We start from the raw sequence: 15,280 nt of genomic DNA on the forward strand, positions 1-15,280 counted from the left end.
GACCATGGACAAGGTCTGTCATGGCATTGAGGATTAAGGCAGAGCTTGGGGAGGTGTGTGGCAAAATGGCTCAGTCATTAGAGTTGCTCGCTGCAGAAACATGGTGACCAGAGTTCCATCCCCTGTAAAGTCGGAAGAAGGACTGACTCCGTGGACTGGCCTTCCAGCCTCCACAGGTGCGCTGTGCCACGTGAGTGCTCATGTATACATCATATGTAAAGTGATTTTGAAGAACAATCTAAGTATTAAAACGGGACGATGGGAGGATGGCTGCTCAGTGGGTCACTTACTTGCTGTGTAAGCATGCAGAGCTGAGTCTGCACTCATGGAGAAGTCAGCACAGTGGCGTGTGCCTACGGTCCTGAGCACTGACACTTGCTGGCCAGACAGGGATCTGGTGACTCAGTGGACTTCCAGGGCTCTGGTCAGGTCTGTGTTTCTTTGTATTCAGACAGATACTTACGTGGCTTTCCGGTTAGCTTGAAAGCTGTTTGAACTCAAGGGAGCTTTTGCTTTCCTCAGGGCTTTGCCTCATTCTATGAAGACCATTTTGCTGACACATACTAACCTCGCACTTGTTTCTCACTTGACAGGGAGAGACCTTGTCCTCCAAAATGAGCCGGAAGTGACCGAAACAGACTTCCCTACCTACAGATAGCACAGAAGCTTCTGCACAGATACATACATACATGAGCATGTACACATAGATACAGATACATACATAGAAGGACTGAGGCAAAGTTTCACATGTTAACAGTGGTATAGTTCAGTTAAAAAAGAGCTTTGGGGGAGGATGAGTGGAAACATTGTCAGATTAAATTACTTTTGTGGGGATGCACTTCAAGTAGGGCATGGGTATTTAAGGTGGGGCACTGGGTGAGACTATGGAGGGAATGATTGTGCATGGGGAATTGTTAAGGCTGCATTAGTAAACCCTGGCCTCTCTATCAGGGCATGTTTGAAACTTACCAAAGTAATGTTTTAATGACCCAAATTATCTAATAACATAAGCTCTCTAAAATGTTACGCAATTTCTTAAAAGCGAATGCTAAATTCATCAGTGTTTCTAATATTTTCATTTCAAATCACAAATGTAAACTACAGAACGATGGGTGATTTTACGGGCAGTGAAGAGATGGGTTATATTCAACATGATACATAATTAAGATAGCAAGTGTGTACAGATGTTTCTATATGTGCGTTTATTTACCTTAAATATTTGCTTGTCAATGATATTTCGTTCGTTGGAGCCACAGACACTAACCTAGCAAGGAGGCAGCTGAGCGGTCCTGAATGCTGGGGCATCACTTTCCCAAGCATTGTTGTACCTTCTCAGCTGACCATGGATTCTTAATGACCATCAAGACCCTTGGCTGAGATGCCAACTGGGCCTTTGCCCAGGACACAGAAAGGCCTCTAGAGTGTTCTTTGGCGTTACTATGGTAGTGCTGGCCCAGTGAGGTCTGTGGGTTGAAATTCTACCATTACTTATTTTTTTTTAATTCCTGGAAGTTGGAACTCCCAGGCTGAGAGCAAGTAGTGGCTTCCAGAGCTTCAGTTAAGTCTGTGTTCTTTTTGTTTTCAGCCAGACAATTAAGTGGCTCTCCGGCTGGTTCTAAAGATGTTTAAACTTGAGTGAACTTTCACTCTTTCCAGGGCTCTGCATCACCGATACATGTTAATCTACCACTTGACTCATGTGAGCCAAACTGTAAGTTACAACTCATTAGTGATTCTGAGTCAAGTCAGTGAGTGACCAGAACCCCGTGAAGAACATCTGGAAACAGGCAGGTGGTCAGAATGCAAAATGCCTCCTGGAACCCAGGCCTCATTGAGAAATAGTCCATTGTAAATACATCACTAGTTCTCAGTATATTGTCCAGAATATACTCCCAAGAAAACATATAGCACCAAGTGCAATAAATACATAAATAAAACATGTTAAAGGTAAGAATTTTCTCATGGCGGATTCCCAACAAGAATCTTGAAACCTGCCACTTCCATATGATTTGGAGAAATCTGTAACATGGACAATGGCAAGGACTAATTATAAACTGAAACTAAAGAGATAGTCTTAAAAGAAAACAGATGCCAAAATGCAGCCTGTCTTAAAACAAATGTAAAAGAAAAACAACAACAACAACAACAACAATAATAATAAATAACAAGAACAACAATAATAATGTTGCTGCCCCATGCTGCATAGTTTTATGTCAACTTGACACAAGCTAAAGTCACTGTAGAGGTGGGAACCTTGATTAAGAAAATGCTCCTTTGATGACAGATTGTGATGGGAAAGTGTAAGCAAAGTAAACCCTTCCTTCTCCAAGTCGCTTTGGGTCCTGGGGCTTTATCACAGTAATAATAACCTAAGTAAGACAGTAAGACAGTGGCAGACCACTCGTTTAGAAGCACTGACCTGGTCTAGCTTGCTCATTTTAGTGCCCTAGGTCACATAGATACTTAGTATGAGAACGAGGATAGAAGATGGGTTTATGTCCCTTTGAGATGGAGGGCTTCATTCATAACTTCATCCAACCTTATGTAGAATCATACACACACACACACACACACACACACACACACTCTGCAAATAGATGACAAAGTGTACTCCATAGCATTCTAGAAGGGACCTTGGTTACATATTTCCTTCCTAGTTCAGCTTATCCACTTAAATCACTTAGCATTTTACTTTTCTGCACCATACCTTGGGCTTTCTCTCTATAGCCTGTAGCATAAATGCCAGAATGCTACTTTTAAAATACCCAATGAAAGCAACTTAAGGAAGGAAAGGTTTATTTTGGCTCATGGTTTAAGGGGAGACAGTCCCATCACCAAATAAGGCCTGGCAGCCAGATCGTGAGTCAGATGGCCACATTGATGAACAGTGATGAATGTTGCTGTTCAGTACATTGTCTCCTTTTTATTCAAGCTTCTTCAGTGCTTTTTGCTTTTTGTTCACAGTCTGGTATGTTACCAAGACTTGCCATGGCCATTGTTGGCTTAGTCTACATTTGTCTGTCAAGAGAGTTCATAGAAAGCAGTGCACAGCTCTTCCTCTCCTCTCCTCTCCTCTCCTCTCCTCTCCTCTCCTCTCCTTTCCTCTCCTTCTCTCCTCTCCTCTCCTCTCCTCTCCTCTCCTCTCCTCTCCTCTCCTCTCCTCTCCTCTCCTCTCCTCTCCTCTCCTCTCCTCTCCTCTCCTCTCCTCTCCTCTCCTCTCCTCTCCTCTCCCCTCCCCCCCTCCCCTCCCCTCCCCTTCCCTTCCCTTCTCTTCCTTCTCCTCTCCTCTCCTCCCCCTCCCCAATCTTTCTTTCTCTTTTTCTCCTCTCCTACTTTGGTTTTGTGCAACAGGTCTCTGTCTACATGTAGTACTGGCTAGGAATTCATTATGTAGATTAGGCTGGCCTCAAACTCAGAGATCCTCCTACTTTTGCCTCTAGAGTATTGAGTTTATAGGCATGCACCACCCCATCTAGCCCCTTTTTTTCTCTATAGAGCCTTGCCACTAAACATTTGTTAACATAACTTTTCTAGGGGGTTTCTGAGTTCATCCAAGTTAATTTCAGTTATCAACTTGGCCAATTAACACATGACAATCAGAGGCTTCGTCCTTTAATCTCATTGAAGAATCCAAGTCTTCTGAGCTCTTGGCTAGTTCTTTCCCTTGTAGGCCTAGCCAAAAGGAGTCTTGCAGGTACTATGTACTCTGTATGGTTAGGGAATTTTAGTTTGTTTTTCTTCAGAGAGGAGGTGGCCATATGGACTAGACCCTTGGGTGCTCTTAAAAGAGGAATGGCTAACAAACTGGATCCTTTTCTTAAAAAAGAAATATGACCATTTATTTATTTATATTTAATGTGCACTGGCATTTTATCGGCTTGTATTTCTGGGTGAAGTTGTTGGATCCCCTGGAACTAGAATTACAGACAGTTATTAGCTGCCATTGTACTTGGTCCTCTGGAAGAATGGCTGTGCTCTTAACGGCTCAGCCATCTCTTCAGCCCAGAAATTGGATCCTTAATACCATTTTTTTTTTTTGCGTGTGTGTGTGTGTGTGTGTGTGTGTGTGTGTGTGTGTGTGCGCGCACGCGCGCCCAAAGATGATGTCAGATGTCTTTCTCAATTGTTCTCAATTATATATGTCAAGGCAGAGTTTGCTTCTGAACACAGAGTTTGCAATTCTGGCTAGTCTATCTTACCAGGTTAAACCAGGGACTCCCTGTTACTGTCACGGGGGGGCGGGGGCTGGGAACATTGGCAGCCACCATACCTGCTTGGCTTTTACATGGCTGCTGGGGATCCAAACTATGGTCATTGCACACAGCAGCTAAAAGTTACATTTATACAGCCCCAGAGCATGCTAGAACACACATGGAGAGGCCAGGCAACCTGGGAAGCTGGCCTTCTCCTTTCACTGTGTGGTCCTAGAGATCTAACTCAAATCATAAGGCTTGGTACCAAGTGCTTTAACCCTCTGAACCATCTTACCATTCCCCCTCAATGCCATTTTTAAGAGACAGGGCACCTTCTGTAGTGCTCCGTGTTGGTAGAGCATCCTGTGGCCCTGGCTCTTCAGTCAGTCAGAACTCAGCTTCAGGCCGTTTCCATTTCACCTGCAGCACCCACAGTTGCATTTGAGTCAGACTCAAGAGAGAGACTCCTCTGTCCAAATTAGAGAGGGAAGCCCAGTGCTGACATAGACATGGACTGAGGGATTTTGATTTTGCTGAACTTGATACAGCAAATTTCAATGGTGTGGTTTTTTTAAAAGAGAAATTATTCTTGAGTATGGTTTTTGTTCCTGTGAGAGAAAGTCAACTTGGTTGTTTTGTTTTAATTGAAAATCTTCACAGTAAAATGGAGTCTCGTCTGTTTCTTTTGGTCCTAGGTTCCTTGCCTTGACTCCGTGGAGAGTGTATCATCTCATTTCTGTCATGATACTTGGTCGTGTTATCATGCAAATCATCAAGGACATGGTTTTGTCCAGGGCAAGAGGTAAGACTATGCAACTTGATTATTTTTTTGTGTGTGTGCATTTTATTTCTAGAGTCTAAATGTGTAATTTTTGTGTGGATATATTTATCTTTTGAACATGAGGATCATGTAACAGACATTTCCTGTCCCCACCCACCCACCCTGGGTGTCTGAGATGGGGTCTTACTCTCTTCCCAGGTTAGCCTAGAACTCCCAGTGATCCTCTTGTCTCAGCTTGCTAAGTGCTGGGATTTAGACAGGAGTCACCATTGTCTGTGTTTGCTTTTTACACACACACACACACACACACACACATACACACTTTAAATTTTACTTTTTTGTTCAGTGCTGGGGGTTAAACCCAGGCCCTTGCACATGTTAGCCAAACAGTGTACCACTGAGCTAAGTCCCAAACTTATAATCTATTTTATGATTCCGTCTCTTGTCAGAACAGGTAAAAGATCCATGTGCCGGGCTCTTCCTTGGTTTTAAGAGATGTCACATGCCAGGGTGATATTTAAGCAGGCTGCTGTAAGAAGAGCAGTTAAATATTTACTCCACCCTACAAGCTCATACCCGGCCCCTGGAAAATGCAGTAGTCTGAGAACAGCTTTCTTTCCCCTCAGCAAAGGAAGCAACAAGCTTAAAACTTCACCATTAGTTACATAAAAGTTCTGGGTGGTGTGTTGGAAAGAGAAGCAAGGGTAAGCACTACACGTTAACTAGGGTGGGAGCTTGACTCATTTTTAAAGAGTGCTTAGTTTCCTTAGGAGCTATGTACTGTCTGCCCCTGAGTGCAGACTTTCTAGGCATCTCCATGCCTCCTCTACCAGTGCTTGAACTAATTTTTGTAAATGGGCAAAAATCCCTCCTGCACATAAGAGTCTACAAAAATCCTTAAGATGAGGCTTCAGTTAGGGTCTATATGGACTGCTGTGAATAGGAACTTTCCAGATTCCCCATCATGGGGATGCATTATGAGAGAGGCACCATCTCTCAAACAAGACCTTGAGCCCTGGAGTTTGACCATCATGGTGTTCCGTGGGTTAGCTTTAAAGCTGGTTCATGTTTAAGTGCCCAGTTCTTAAACCGAGTGCTACAGCAACAGCTTGTTTTACATTATGGTATGGGGGTGTGGAGGTGACTCCTTCACACCTAGCCTTTCTGGGAAGGTAAACAAATTCATTTTGTCTAGTTCAGGCATCTCAACAGACCCACAGATTCAAATTATGTTCTCACATAGACATTGCCTTCTTCCCCTCACCCCTTTCTAAGAATAGATGCCCAGTTCCCTTGCTTTCAACCCCAACAGCATTTGCTGTTGTGTCCCAGTTGCGCTGCACCATCCTGAGGCTAATACCTCACTCCTCAGGATCTGAGGAGATATTGGTTAGGCAAGCCTTGTGTTTCTGTATTGATTCATAGTGAGAGGAGGAGGGCTGTTTTCTTGGATGTATTTGGAACAAGTTCCTCCCTCAGGAGAAAGCAATTCGTGGATGTGCTCACAAGCAGCTAAACCTCATTGACCACCCAGGAGGTTGAGCAGCTGAGTACTCTCCCTTGGGTGTTCACGCTGGCCACACCACAGGCCAGCGTGAGTTAAGTGAGTCAAAAAGATCAGAGGAATGAGGAGAGGAGGAGCTGAAGGACTTGGCTTCCTAGTGCGAGTGTGAGTGCAGGGACATCCTTGAAAACGAGGCTGTCCTGAAGTCCTTCGGCTCCAGCTCTCAGAGCCCACCAGGGGCTTCAGTTCTCACTTAAGCCAGCCATTCTAGTAGCTACACCATGGAAATTAATGTTAATGTCTGTGGAACCCCCTCTCCCCCTTGTAACAAAGCTGTCCTTAAAAACACTGAGGAAGGACAGCTGAGGTCTACCAGCCTAAGCCTCTGTAATTCTTGAATTTGCATTGCCAAAGCAGGCCTGCGATCTCGGTGACTTGGAGGCCAAGGCCGAGGGATCGGAAGTTTGAGGCCCGCCTGGGCTAGCCCAGGGAGGAAGTACAAAGCTACCGAGGGGCTGCTGATTGAGATCCTGTCTTAAAATAAAAAGGGGATCTAGTTCAGTCGTACAGTGCTTACCCACATGCACCAGCCTTCGGTCTGGTCCTTCATGGTGCAAGAAAAAAGGAAGGCTAACCAACATGAAGAAAACAAGAGTAATTCTTAAGCTCGTTGGTGTCTGTTCCCAGCTGTGGAGAAACTGCAGGGTCTATGGTTTCCTGTGGCTGCTTTAATGAATTACCACACGCTTGGTGGCTCTGAAGCAGCAGACAGCACTTTCCCCTGTGTGTTCAAACAACACACCAGGTCTATAGTTACCATGGAGGCTCTAGTGAAGGACCCACCCCTGTCTCTTCCTGACTTTGGTTGGTGCTGTTGCCCCTGGGTTAAAGCTGCATCATCACGGTCCTCGGCTCTATGGCTACATCAGCTTCTCTTGTGCTCGCTCAGACCTCCCTCCGAGCTCTCTGCAAGGAATGCTTGCGATTGTGATTGGTGCCCACCCGGGTGACATAGGCCGATCGTCTCTATTCTTAACATTTTGACACTTGTAAAGTCCCCTTTTCTCTATGAAGAAACATTCACAGATATGCAGCCTGCTTTGGTGACGAAACGGCTTTATCCTGTAACAGAAGAGAAACCATGTTTTTCCCTTTAGGATTTATTTATTTCATTTATGTGAGTACACTGTAGCTATCTTCAGACACACCAGAAGGGGGCATTGAATACAATTCCAGATGGTCAGGAGCCACCATGTGGTTGCTGGGAATTGAACTCAGGACCTCTGGAAGAACAGTCAGTGCTCCTAACCACTGAGGCACCTCTCCAGCTTGAGAACTGATTCTTACACCACAGATTCAGGTGAAGGGCTACAGTGAGTGACAGTGACATTGTGGCTGTCCCCCCCCCCCAGCCCTTCAGCTGGCAAAGTCAGGACATCTGGGGCACTTTGTCTTCCCATCAGTCAGTCTATAAGTGTCTCTTTGAGCCAAGGAGACTTATAAGCATCAGTTTCTAACGAGGATGCAGACATGCTGGCCTCTTCGGCAGACCCATCTTTCTCTTGGGGTTTCCACTGAAAGATGTTCTGAGCACAGCATTTCTATGCATGAAATAAGGGAAGAGGAAAAGATGGGTTTCCTTCTTCTGCTTTCCCCAGGCATTGGCTGGAGAAACCCTTGGGCCTTCTTTGCCCCTCTTTACTGAGTCTTTTAGGACAAAGACCCAATTGAGCCTCCATGAATAGCTGGCCAGGGATGGCAGCAGGGCTTCCAACCCAACACAGTGCTGGCTCACTCGGCTTCTCACAGGGAGACATAGACTTCATTGCAAGCTATATCTAGAAGCAGCTGTGGGATCGAGGAAGCTCCCATGAGTCACTCTGAGATCCTGGTTCTGCTCACAACAGCAGCCAGTGAAGCCCTGGCCCTGGTCAGCAGAGCTTTCTGGGATCTGCTGCCTCTTTCCCGTTCTGAGCTGCCCACTTTCCACATTCTTGGCTACAGATAGGAACTTTGCTGGCTATGAGTTTGATTGTGTCCTTTCCCCCCACCCCCATGTATTTTTTTTCACTATACATTCCCTCATTTTAAGTGCACATCCCTATAAACTGTGTGCACATGACTGAATAGTTAATTGTGAAGTTTTTCATGTTAGACGTGGACTCTACCCACTGAGAAGCAAGCAAAACCCATGCCTTCTCCTTTCTGGCCCCCATGATCCTCCCTGACATGCCCTTCATGTGAAACAAACGGAGAAAGGGAAGGAGAGACACAATCGTGTGCATTAGTTTTTCTCTGCAAAGCATGTGATACCCAGGCCAGTATCCATAGACCCTGGAAGTATGCACCCCTGTGCCCCTCTGCATCACGGCTCACTCTCAGGCTCTGAGGCTGTCTTTGTAGTATGAACAATTTCTCCTATGCCCTTAAACTTGTCCGTGACCATTCCCACGGTTATCAGGGTCAGCGTCTCCACTTCGGGTTCTAAGATCTACAGAGACTACCTGTGAGGAAAGAGGGACTAGTAGGTGTCCCTACCTCTGCCCACAGCCATGTGGCAGGGGGTCATTGTGTAACCACTCTGTCTTTCTGTTTTCTCTTCTGTGAAATCCACATTACCTAGTGATGCCACAGCCTAGCAGTCTCTTGATTATTAAGATTAGACCTAGTTGAGGTTGGGCCTACAGTCTCTAGTCCTTCATACACTCTCCCTTTGTTATTCTGTCTTGGCTTATCTGTGTGGTGGCTGCTTGTCTGAGCTCAGCCCTTGGGGGCTTGTCAAGGTAACCTGTAAAGTCCCAGAGTCAGTGCACTCTGCTCACTTTCTACGCCTCTGCTCCTGTGTGTCAGCTGTGAGTTTTACCTTTTCCCTCCTCAGCCCTTTGCTAGTTGTGCTGGGCTTTGACCCCATCTTTGTCAGAACTTCCTCCTTCTACACAATCCCTACTAGATCCATGCTCAGTGGTGGTAGCAATTTCACAGTTTCCCAGCAATCTTATCCCTCAACCAACCATAGTTACTTCTCCAACTCTTAACAATAAGACAGGCATCTCATGTTAGAATCTCTTGTCTTTACTGTTGGCTCCAGAGTCATTGGAGAAACACTGTGAAGACTCAAGTTAGACTATTGTGAGGTGAGGGCAGACTGCTGTGTTTTCTATCCAAATCAGTAACTCCAGTCCACATTGTTGCTCACAACTACCTTGGGTTAAGTTGACTTCCCATTATATGCTCTTTGACTCTAGACAGTTTGAGCTATTCTAGAAGCTACAGGAAACACAGTTGTTTCAGAGGCCCAGTGGGGGCAGAAGTCTAGTATTCTAACATGATTTGAGGAACAATTCATACCTACATTTATGCAACCAAGACGGTAAAGGAAACCAGGTCCATTGCATGATTGCAAATTGTCCGAAGAATTGGAAGCCAAGAATTTTGTGTAGCTTTTCCATAGCAGTAAATGTTATGATGAATTTGATATGGGATGTTCACCTCATAGGGGATATTCAAGAACACACAAGGTGATACCTTTGGCATTTGGTTCAATAGAAAGTGCAGAAAATGTTTTATAATTGTTTCGAATTGAGCTTCATTAAATCTAGTAGCTAAGAGTACATAATCAAGACTTGGTCCAATAAAGGTAATCCCTGGAGTTTTAACAAGCAATTGGTCAATCAATCATTCTATCTGTCTATCCATCTATCCATCCATCTACTTTCTATCTACTTACCTATCTATCTACTATCTTTCTATATACTTATTTATCTCTCTCTCTCTGCCTGCCTGTCTCTGTCTATTCATCCATCCATCCATCCATCCATCCATCCATCCATCCATCCATCCACTTGTCTATCTGCCTGTCTATTTATCTACTTATCTATCTATCAATTGATCTATCACCTGCCTATCTATCTTATCTATCTATCTATCTATCTATCTATCTATCTATCTATCTATCTATCTACTTAGCTATCTATCTTCATCATCATCTATCTACTATGTATCTTTCTATCTAGTATCTATTGTCTATCTTCACATTTTCATCAATTTATTTTTTTTCTGTTGATTTCCCTGGAGCTAAGATACAAGTTTAAAATATCTGAACACTGTACATTCACTTCAGTGCCATTTCTGTTACTCCCATTTGAGCAGTCATGGTTCTGTCCTCTCTGAAGTATAATGGTTTACCTCTTATCAAATTTCATACTGATTCTTTGATAGCACCTTTTCTTAAGTGGACATGCTTTCTTCCCCCCGGGCAGGGACTATGTTCTAGAGTGCCTGTCCTACCTTTATGATACCTCCTTAAGGGTTTTATAGACTGTCACCTGCATTCTTCATGGTAATGGACACCGACACTGTATGGATTGACAATATATACCACTCAAGAGACATGAGCATTCTGCTTGCAGAAGCTTGGGATATTTCTAAGCTGGCCAATGTTCCCGGGGAGTGATGACTTGCTTAAGTTTTACATTTCACTTCCTCTTGCAGGTGCACAGTTGTGGAGGAGCCTCAGTGAAAGGTAGGGAATTTTGCTTCAACAGCGTGGCTTATGGATGGCAGGGCGGTGGGATGGGTGGGTGACTTGAGTTGCAGAGGTGTATTGCTAAATTGATGTTGTGGTGACAGGGACCCAAGTCCCTATAATGATTTGCAAGACTGTGGAAAGTGAAGCTGAAGGTGAGGACAAGATGGGGAGTCACTCCAGGGATACATGCACTTCTCTGAGTGGCTGGGCAGTGGATTTGTGAATCATGTGTGTGAGGATGCAGCAGGGAGGGAGAGGGACCTTTCTGTTTGAAGTCTTCTCTCAGATTCAGTTTTGGAGTGTGAGTGACAGTTGTTGCAGTGGAAGAATGGGGGTAGTTGCAAGTTACAGACCTCTGTTAGAATGTTCCAGAAGGGCTGGCCATGATGTCAGTTAGGGCTTGAGAGAGGAGGAGAGTAAAGGAAGGACAAAGGCCTCAGATACTGACCAGCCACTTGGCCTCTGTCTCACTAGAGTTACATCTGCTCCTTAACTGTCATCTAACCTTCAGGGGGGTGGATGTTTCCAAGTGGAAGAAGGCAGAGTTAGGGCAACGAGGAGAGACACAGTTTGCTTCACCCACAGTGCATGGGAGACAAGAAAGATGGAGAAAGTTCAAGGATTAATATTCCAGTGAAGTCAGTGCTTGTAGGAGCGGATTTTTTCTTTTCTTTTTTTTTTAAAGAACAGATTTGTCCATATGTATTTGTGCTAGTTAAGAAAGGATGGTGGGAATACCTTAGACCAAAGAAGCCATCAGAAAATGAAGACACAAAAGTGAGAAACAAAATAAACAGTGCCACGAAACTCCCATGATGACACAGGTCCTTCATTTCCTTGCTTTGAGAATCTGGCTCTCCTGGGCTGTCGTGGCCTGCACCGTGCACTCTGCAGCTGATGAGGCAGAGCCAGCACATCCTTTCTTGTCTCAGTCCACACCCTGCGTAGGTTTCCTTAGTTGTTGTGTGATGCCCTTTTCCAGCTCCAGGGCTCCTCTCAGCCACGTAACCTAACTGCCTCTCCCATCCTATCCTTTGAGCGCCTTTGGGCTGCAATAGCTTTTAGCTCCCTAGTTCGCTTCAACAGCGGCTGGGCGTGCTGCAGGTGCACGGTGACATTTGTCTCTACTCACCCTTTGCCCCAGGCTGTTCTCATGGTAACAGGCCTTGGTATTTGTTTCTGGGAAGTGGGTGTAAAGGTAAAGCACAGGTGCCATAGAGCTGTTCCCAGGTGTAAGTCAGGAAACTTAAGGAAGGAGAGCTGTCTCCAGGCAGCCCACATAAGGCCAGTGGCATTGCAGAGGGGTTTATACCATTTGCATCACATTGGCATGGTTAACGCCCATATGATGTCCCCCTGGACCACCTGGTCTAGGACTGCCTTATGGTCAGCACTCCTTTAGAGACTGACTGATTCTCTTGGTAAGCTGGGTAGTCAGGAGGCTGCGGCTGAACACAGTCAGAGAAGGGATCTGAGTTTCCAGAATAGTGTTGTTGAGACATTCAAATGGCTCCGTGAACAGGCCCAGTGTCAGGGGTCTGGTCTTGTGTTCATGCTGGACCACAGTACGTGGCTTAGGTGTTCTGTGCTTTCCATGGTGTACTGGCTGGTTCTGTGTGTCAACTTGATACAGCTGGAGTTATCACAGAGCCTCCCTTGAGGAAATGCCTCCATGAGATCCAACTGTAAGGCATTTTTCTCTATTAGTGAGAAGTGGGGAGAGCCCATTGTGGGTGGTGTTATCCCTGGGCTGGTAGGCCTGGGTTCTGTAAGAAAGCAAGCTGAGCAAGCCTGGGGAAGCAAGCCAGTAAGCAGCATCCCTCCATGATCTCTGCATTAGCTCCTGCTTCCTGGCCTGCTTAAGTTCCAGTCTTGACTTCCTTTGGTGATGAACAGCAGTGTGGAAGTGTAAGCTGAATAAACCTTTTCCTCCCCAACTTGCTTCTTGGTCATGATGTTTGTGCAGGAATAGGAACCTTGACTAAGGCACATACATTGGGAAAAATATGGAGGATTACCTTCTAATTTCAGTGGCTGTAAGATTAGACCAAGTGAGTTCACATGATTTCAAAGCTTTGTGCTCTTTGATACAGAGTTCTCAGATTCAGTGATGCTCGGACCAGTCTGCGTATCTTTTGTTCTGGTTTGGGAAGTGTCCATCCAAACTCATGTGGCTAAGTTATGGGGCAAACCTGTGTTCAGCCACAGAGGGGCTGCTGATCTTGAAGGTGTGGCTAAGTTATTGTTTTCAGCCATATAAGAGATAAAAGAGGATGGCATTACATTTTTGGCAGGAAGATAGAACTGGAAATAGTCACGTTAAGTGAATCACGCCAGTTCTGAAGGACAACTGTCACACACTGTTGCTCGTTGGTGGTTTCTGGATTTTATGCAGTTACCTAAAACCATGTATGCATACATCAAATGGAAGTGGAAGTGAGACTGTCTAGGTCAACAAAGGGAGAAACAGGAACGGGATGGGTGTATGGTCAGAAATATGTTCACTGTACAAAATATACTTGTATGGAAAAAATATAATGTAATTAAATGAAAATCCGAAAAAAAAATCTGCATGTCAGAAGTGTAATTTTCCAAACAGTAGTGGTCATTCCGTGTTCTTTTAGTGGTGGGGCGTAGTGGGAAGGGCGTAGGTCACATGAACTCAGCTATAGAGGCGACGGCACTGGGTGGGGAGTTGCAGCTCTTGCTTACTGTATGGTGCCTCTGCCCCAGCAAGAAGGCCTGTACCACATGTGTCCTGACCGTGGCCATCTGTGTTTGGTCACTGAAGTTCCCAGTGATGAGGATTTCTAATGCTTCTGCTGGAGCTTCCTAGGTGATAACTTGGTGTGCGTGTTCCATGGTTCTCCGCTTCTGTCTGGTCTGGGCTAATGCTTATTTATGTATTTACCAGTGAAAAAAAAATGAAAGAAAAGAACTTACAGGTTAAATACACAACGATGGGCAGATCACTGGGGTAGAGAGGGCACTCTGGGCTCACGGGAGACATGTGCCAGTAGGATTGTCTTTATTCCACGTTCACAGATTCTAACGCTAACCCTGACTCTCACCCTCCTCCTTGGCAGTGGCTGGACATTGTCCCCCACTGTCCTTTGGTGCAACAGCTGACATACTCAGGTTACTCAGCAAGGGTTAGTCTTCCCTTTTCCAGTGTCTGCTTTCAGTTTGGGCTTGATCTCAGCATGCGCCTGGCTTCCTGTCTGTGAGCCTTTCTTCAGTTGGGGTAAAGCATTTGACATTTTTCATGGAGGTGGTGGTGCACACACTCACGTGTACGATCCTTCAGACTTTTAAGAACTGTCTGTAGCTCTGCAAGAGTTTGCACTGCAGCAGTTCACCGTGCCAAAGCCGGGCTCTGATTTTCAACGCCATCAATAGTGATTGGGAACTTTAACTCAGATGCCCTGTCAGCCGGCAGAGGTGCCCAGAGCAGTCATTTATGCAAATATGATTCTAGGTGAGCACACTCCAAGAACAGCTCGTGTTTCACCTGTCTGTCTGTCAGGAGCTCTGCAAACTGTTTGCAGGATTATACAGACGTTGCTGTCTGCCGGACTGAATTAACTCTTTTTAAAAATTTATTTATTTCTTTTGCTTATTCACTTTACAGCCCACTCACTAGCCCCCTCCCAGTTAAATCTTTGCCATTCGTGTATGTGTGTGTGTGTGTGTGTGTATGTATGTATGTATACACACACACATATATAATATATATCACCTATGTATTTAATATTTGTACATTATAACCCAATAGTTTGTTCATTATAACCCAAATTAAGGGGCTAGGTTTTCTGCATCAGAAGTCACTTTGTCTTAAGGTTTATTTCATTGGCATTAAAGTTGTAGAAATAGAGACTGAGAAAGCACTGGAGGATTTCTGACATCTTCTGGGACATCCAGAAGCTTCTAGCTGGGAACTGTCTGTAGGAGGCAGTGGTGGCCCTTGAATTTGGCTGCTGCTGGGCGAGGTGCACCAATCTGACTCACCTTGAGGCAGAGCACAGGTCATCCTACCCAGCAGGGGTGAGCAGGAGTCCTGGGGTTTTGCCCCTGTGTGCCCAGATCACCCTTCTTGTTCTGGGTCTCACATGCCTTCTCTGTTTCTCACAGGCTCAGAGCAGCTGTGTGGGCACTGACATTTGGCATTGGCAAGCAATGTTCTTTTGTTCTGTGGGCTTTCAGATAATTCCCACAAACATTGCTTTTGCTGCTCTGTACTTTGAGGGACAGGGAAAGAATCTTTGACCATTAAG

The 15,280-nt window shown here is 45.2% G+C and overlaps 1 protein-coding gene across 2 annotated transcripts in view; it reads left to right on the forward strand.

Annotated features, from left to right (window-relative positions):
• Window positions 1–15,280, forward strand: part of Retreg1 (reticulophagy regulator 1) — a 159,882-nt gene that overhangs the window by 66,028 nt on the left and 78,574 nt on the right. For both annotated transcript variants that reach the window (XM_063282446.1, NM_001034912.1), the window contains 2 exons: window positions 4,889–4,995; window positions 10,970–11,000. In XM_063282446.1, the coding sequence (XP_063138516.1) occupies window positions 4,889–4,995; window positions 10,970–11,000 (138 nt within the window). The remainder of the gene's footprint in view (window positions 1–4,888; window positions 4,996–10,969; window positions 11,001–15,280) is intronic.

The sequence above is a fragment of the Rattus norvegicus genome, chromosome 2 (assembly GCF_036323735.1).
Source record: "Rattus norvegicus strain BN/NHsdMcwi chromosome 2, GRCr8, whole genome shotgun sequence".
Taxonomy (NCBI): Eukaryota; Metazoa; Chordata; class Mammalia; order Rodentia; family Muridae; genus Rattus; species Rattus norvegicus.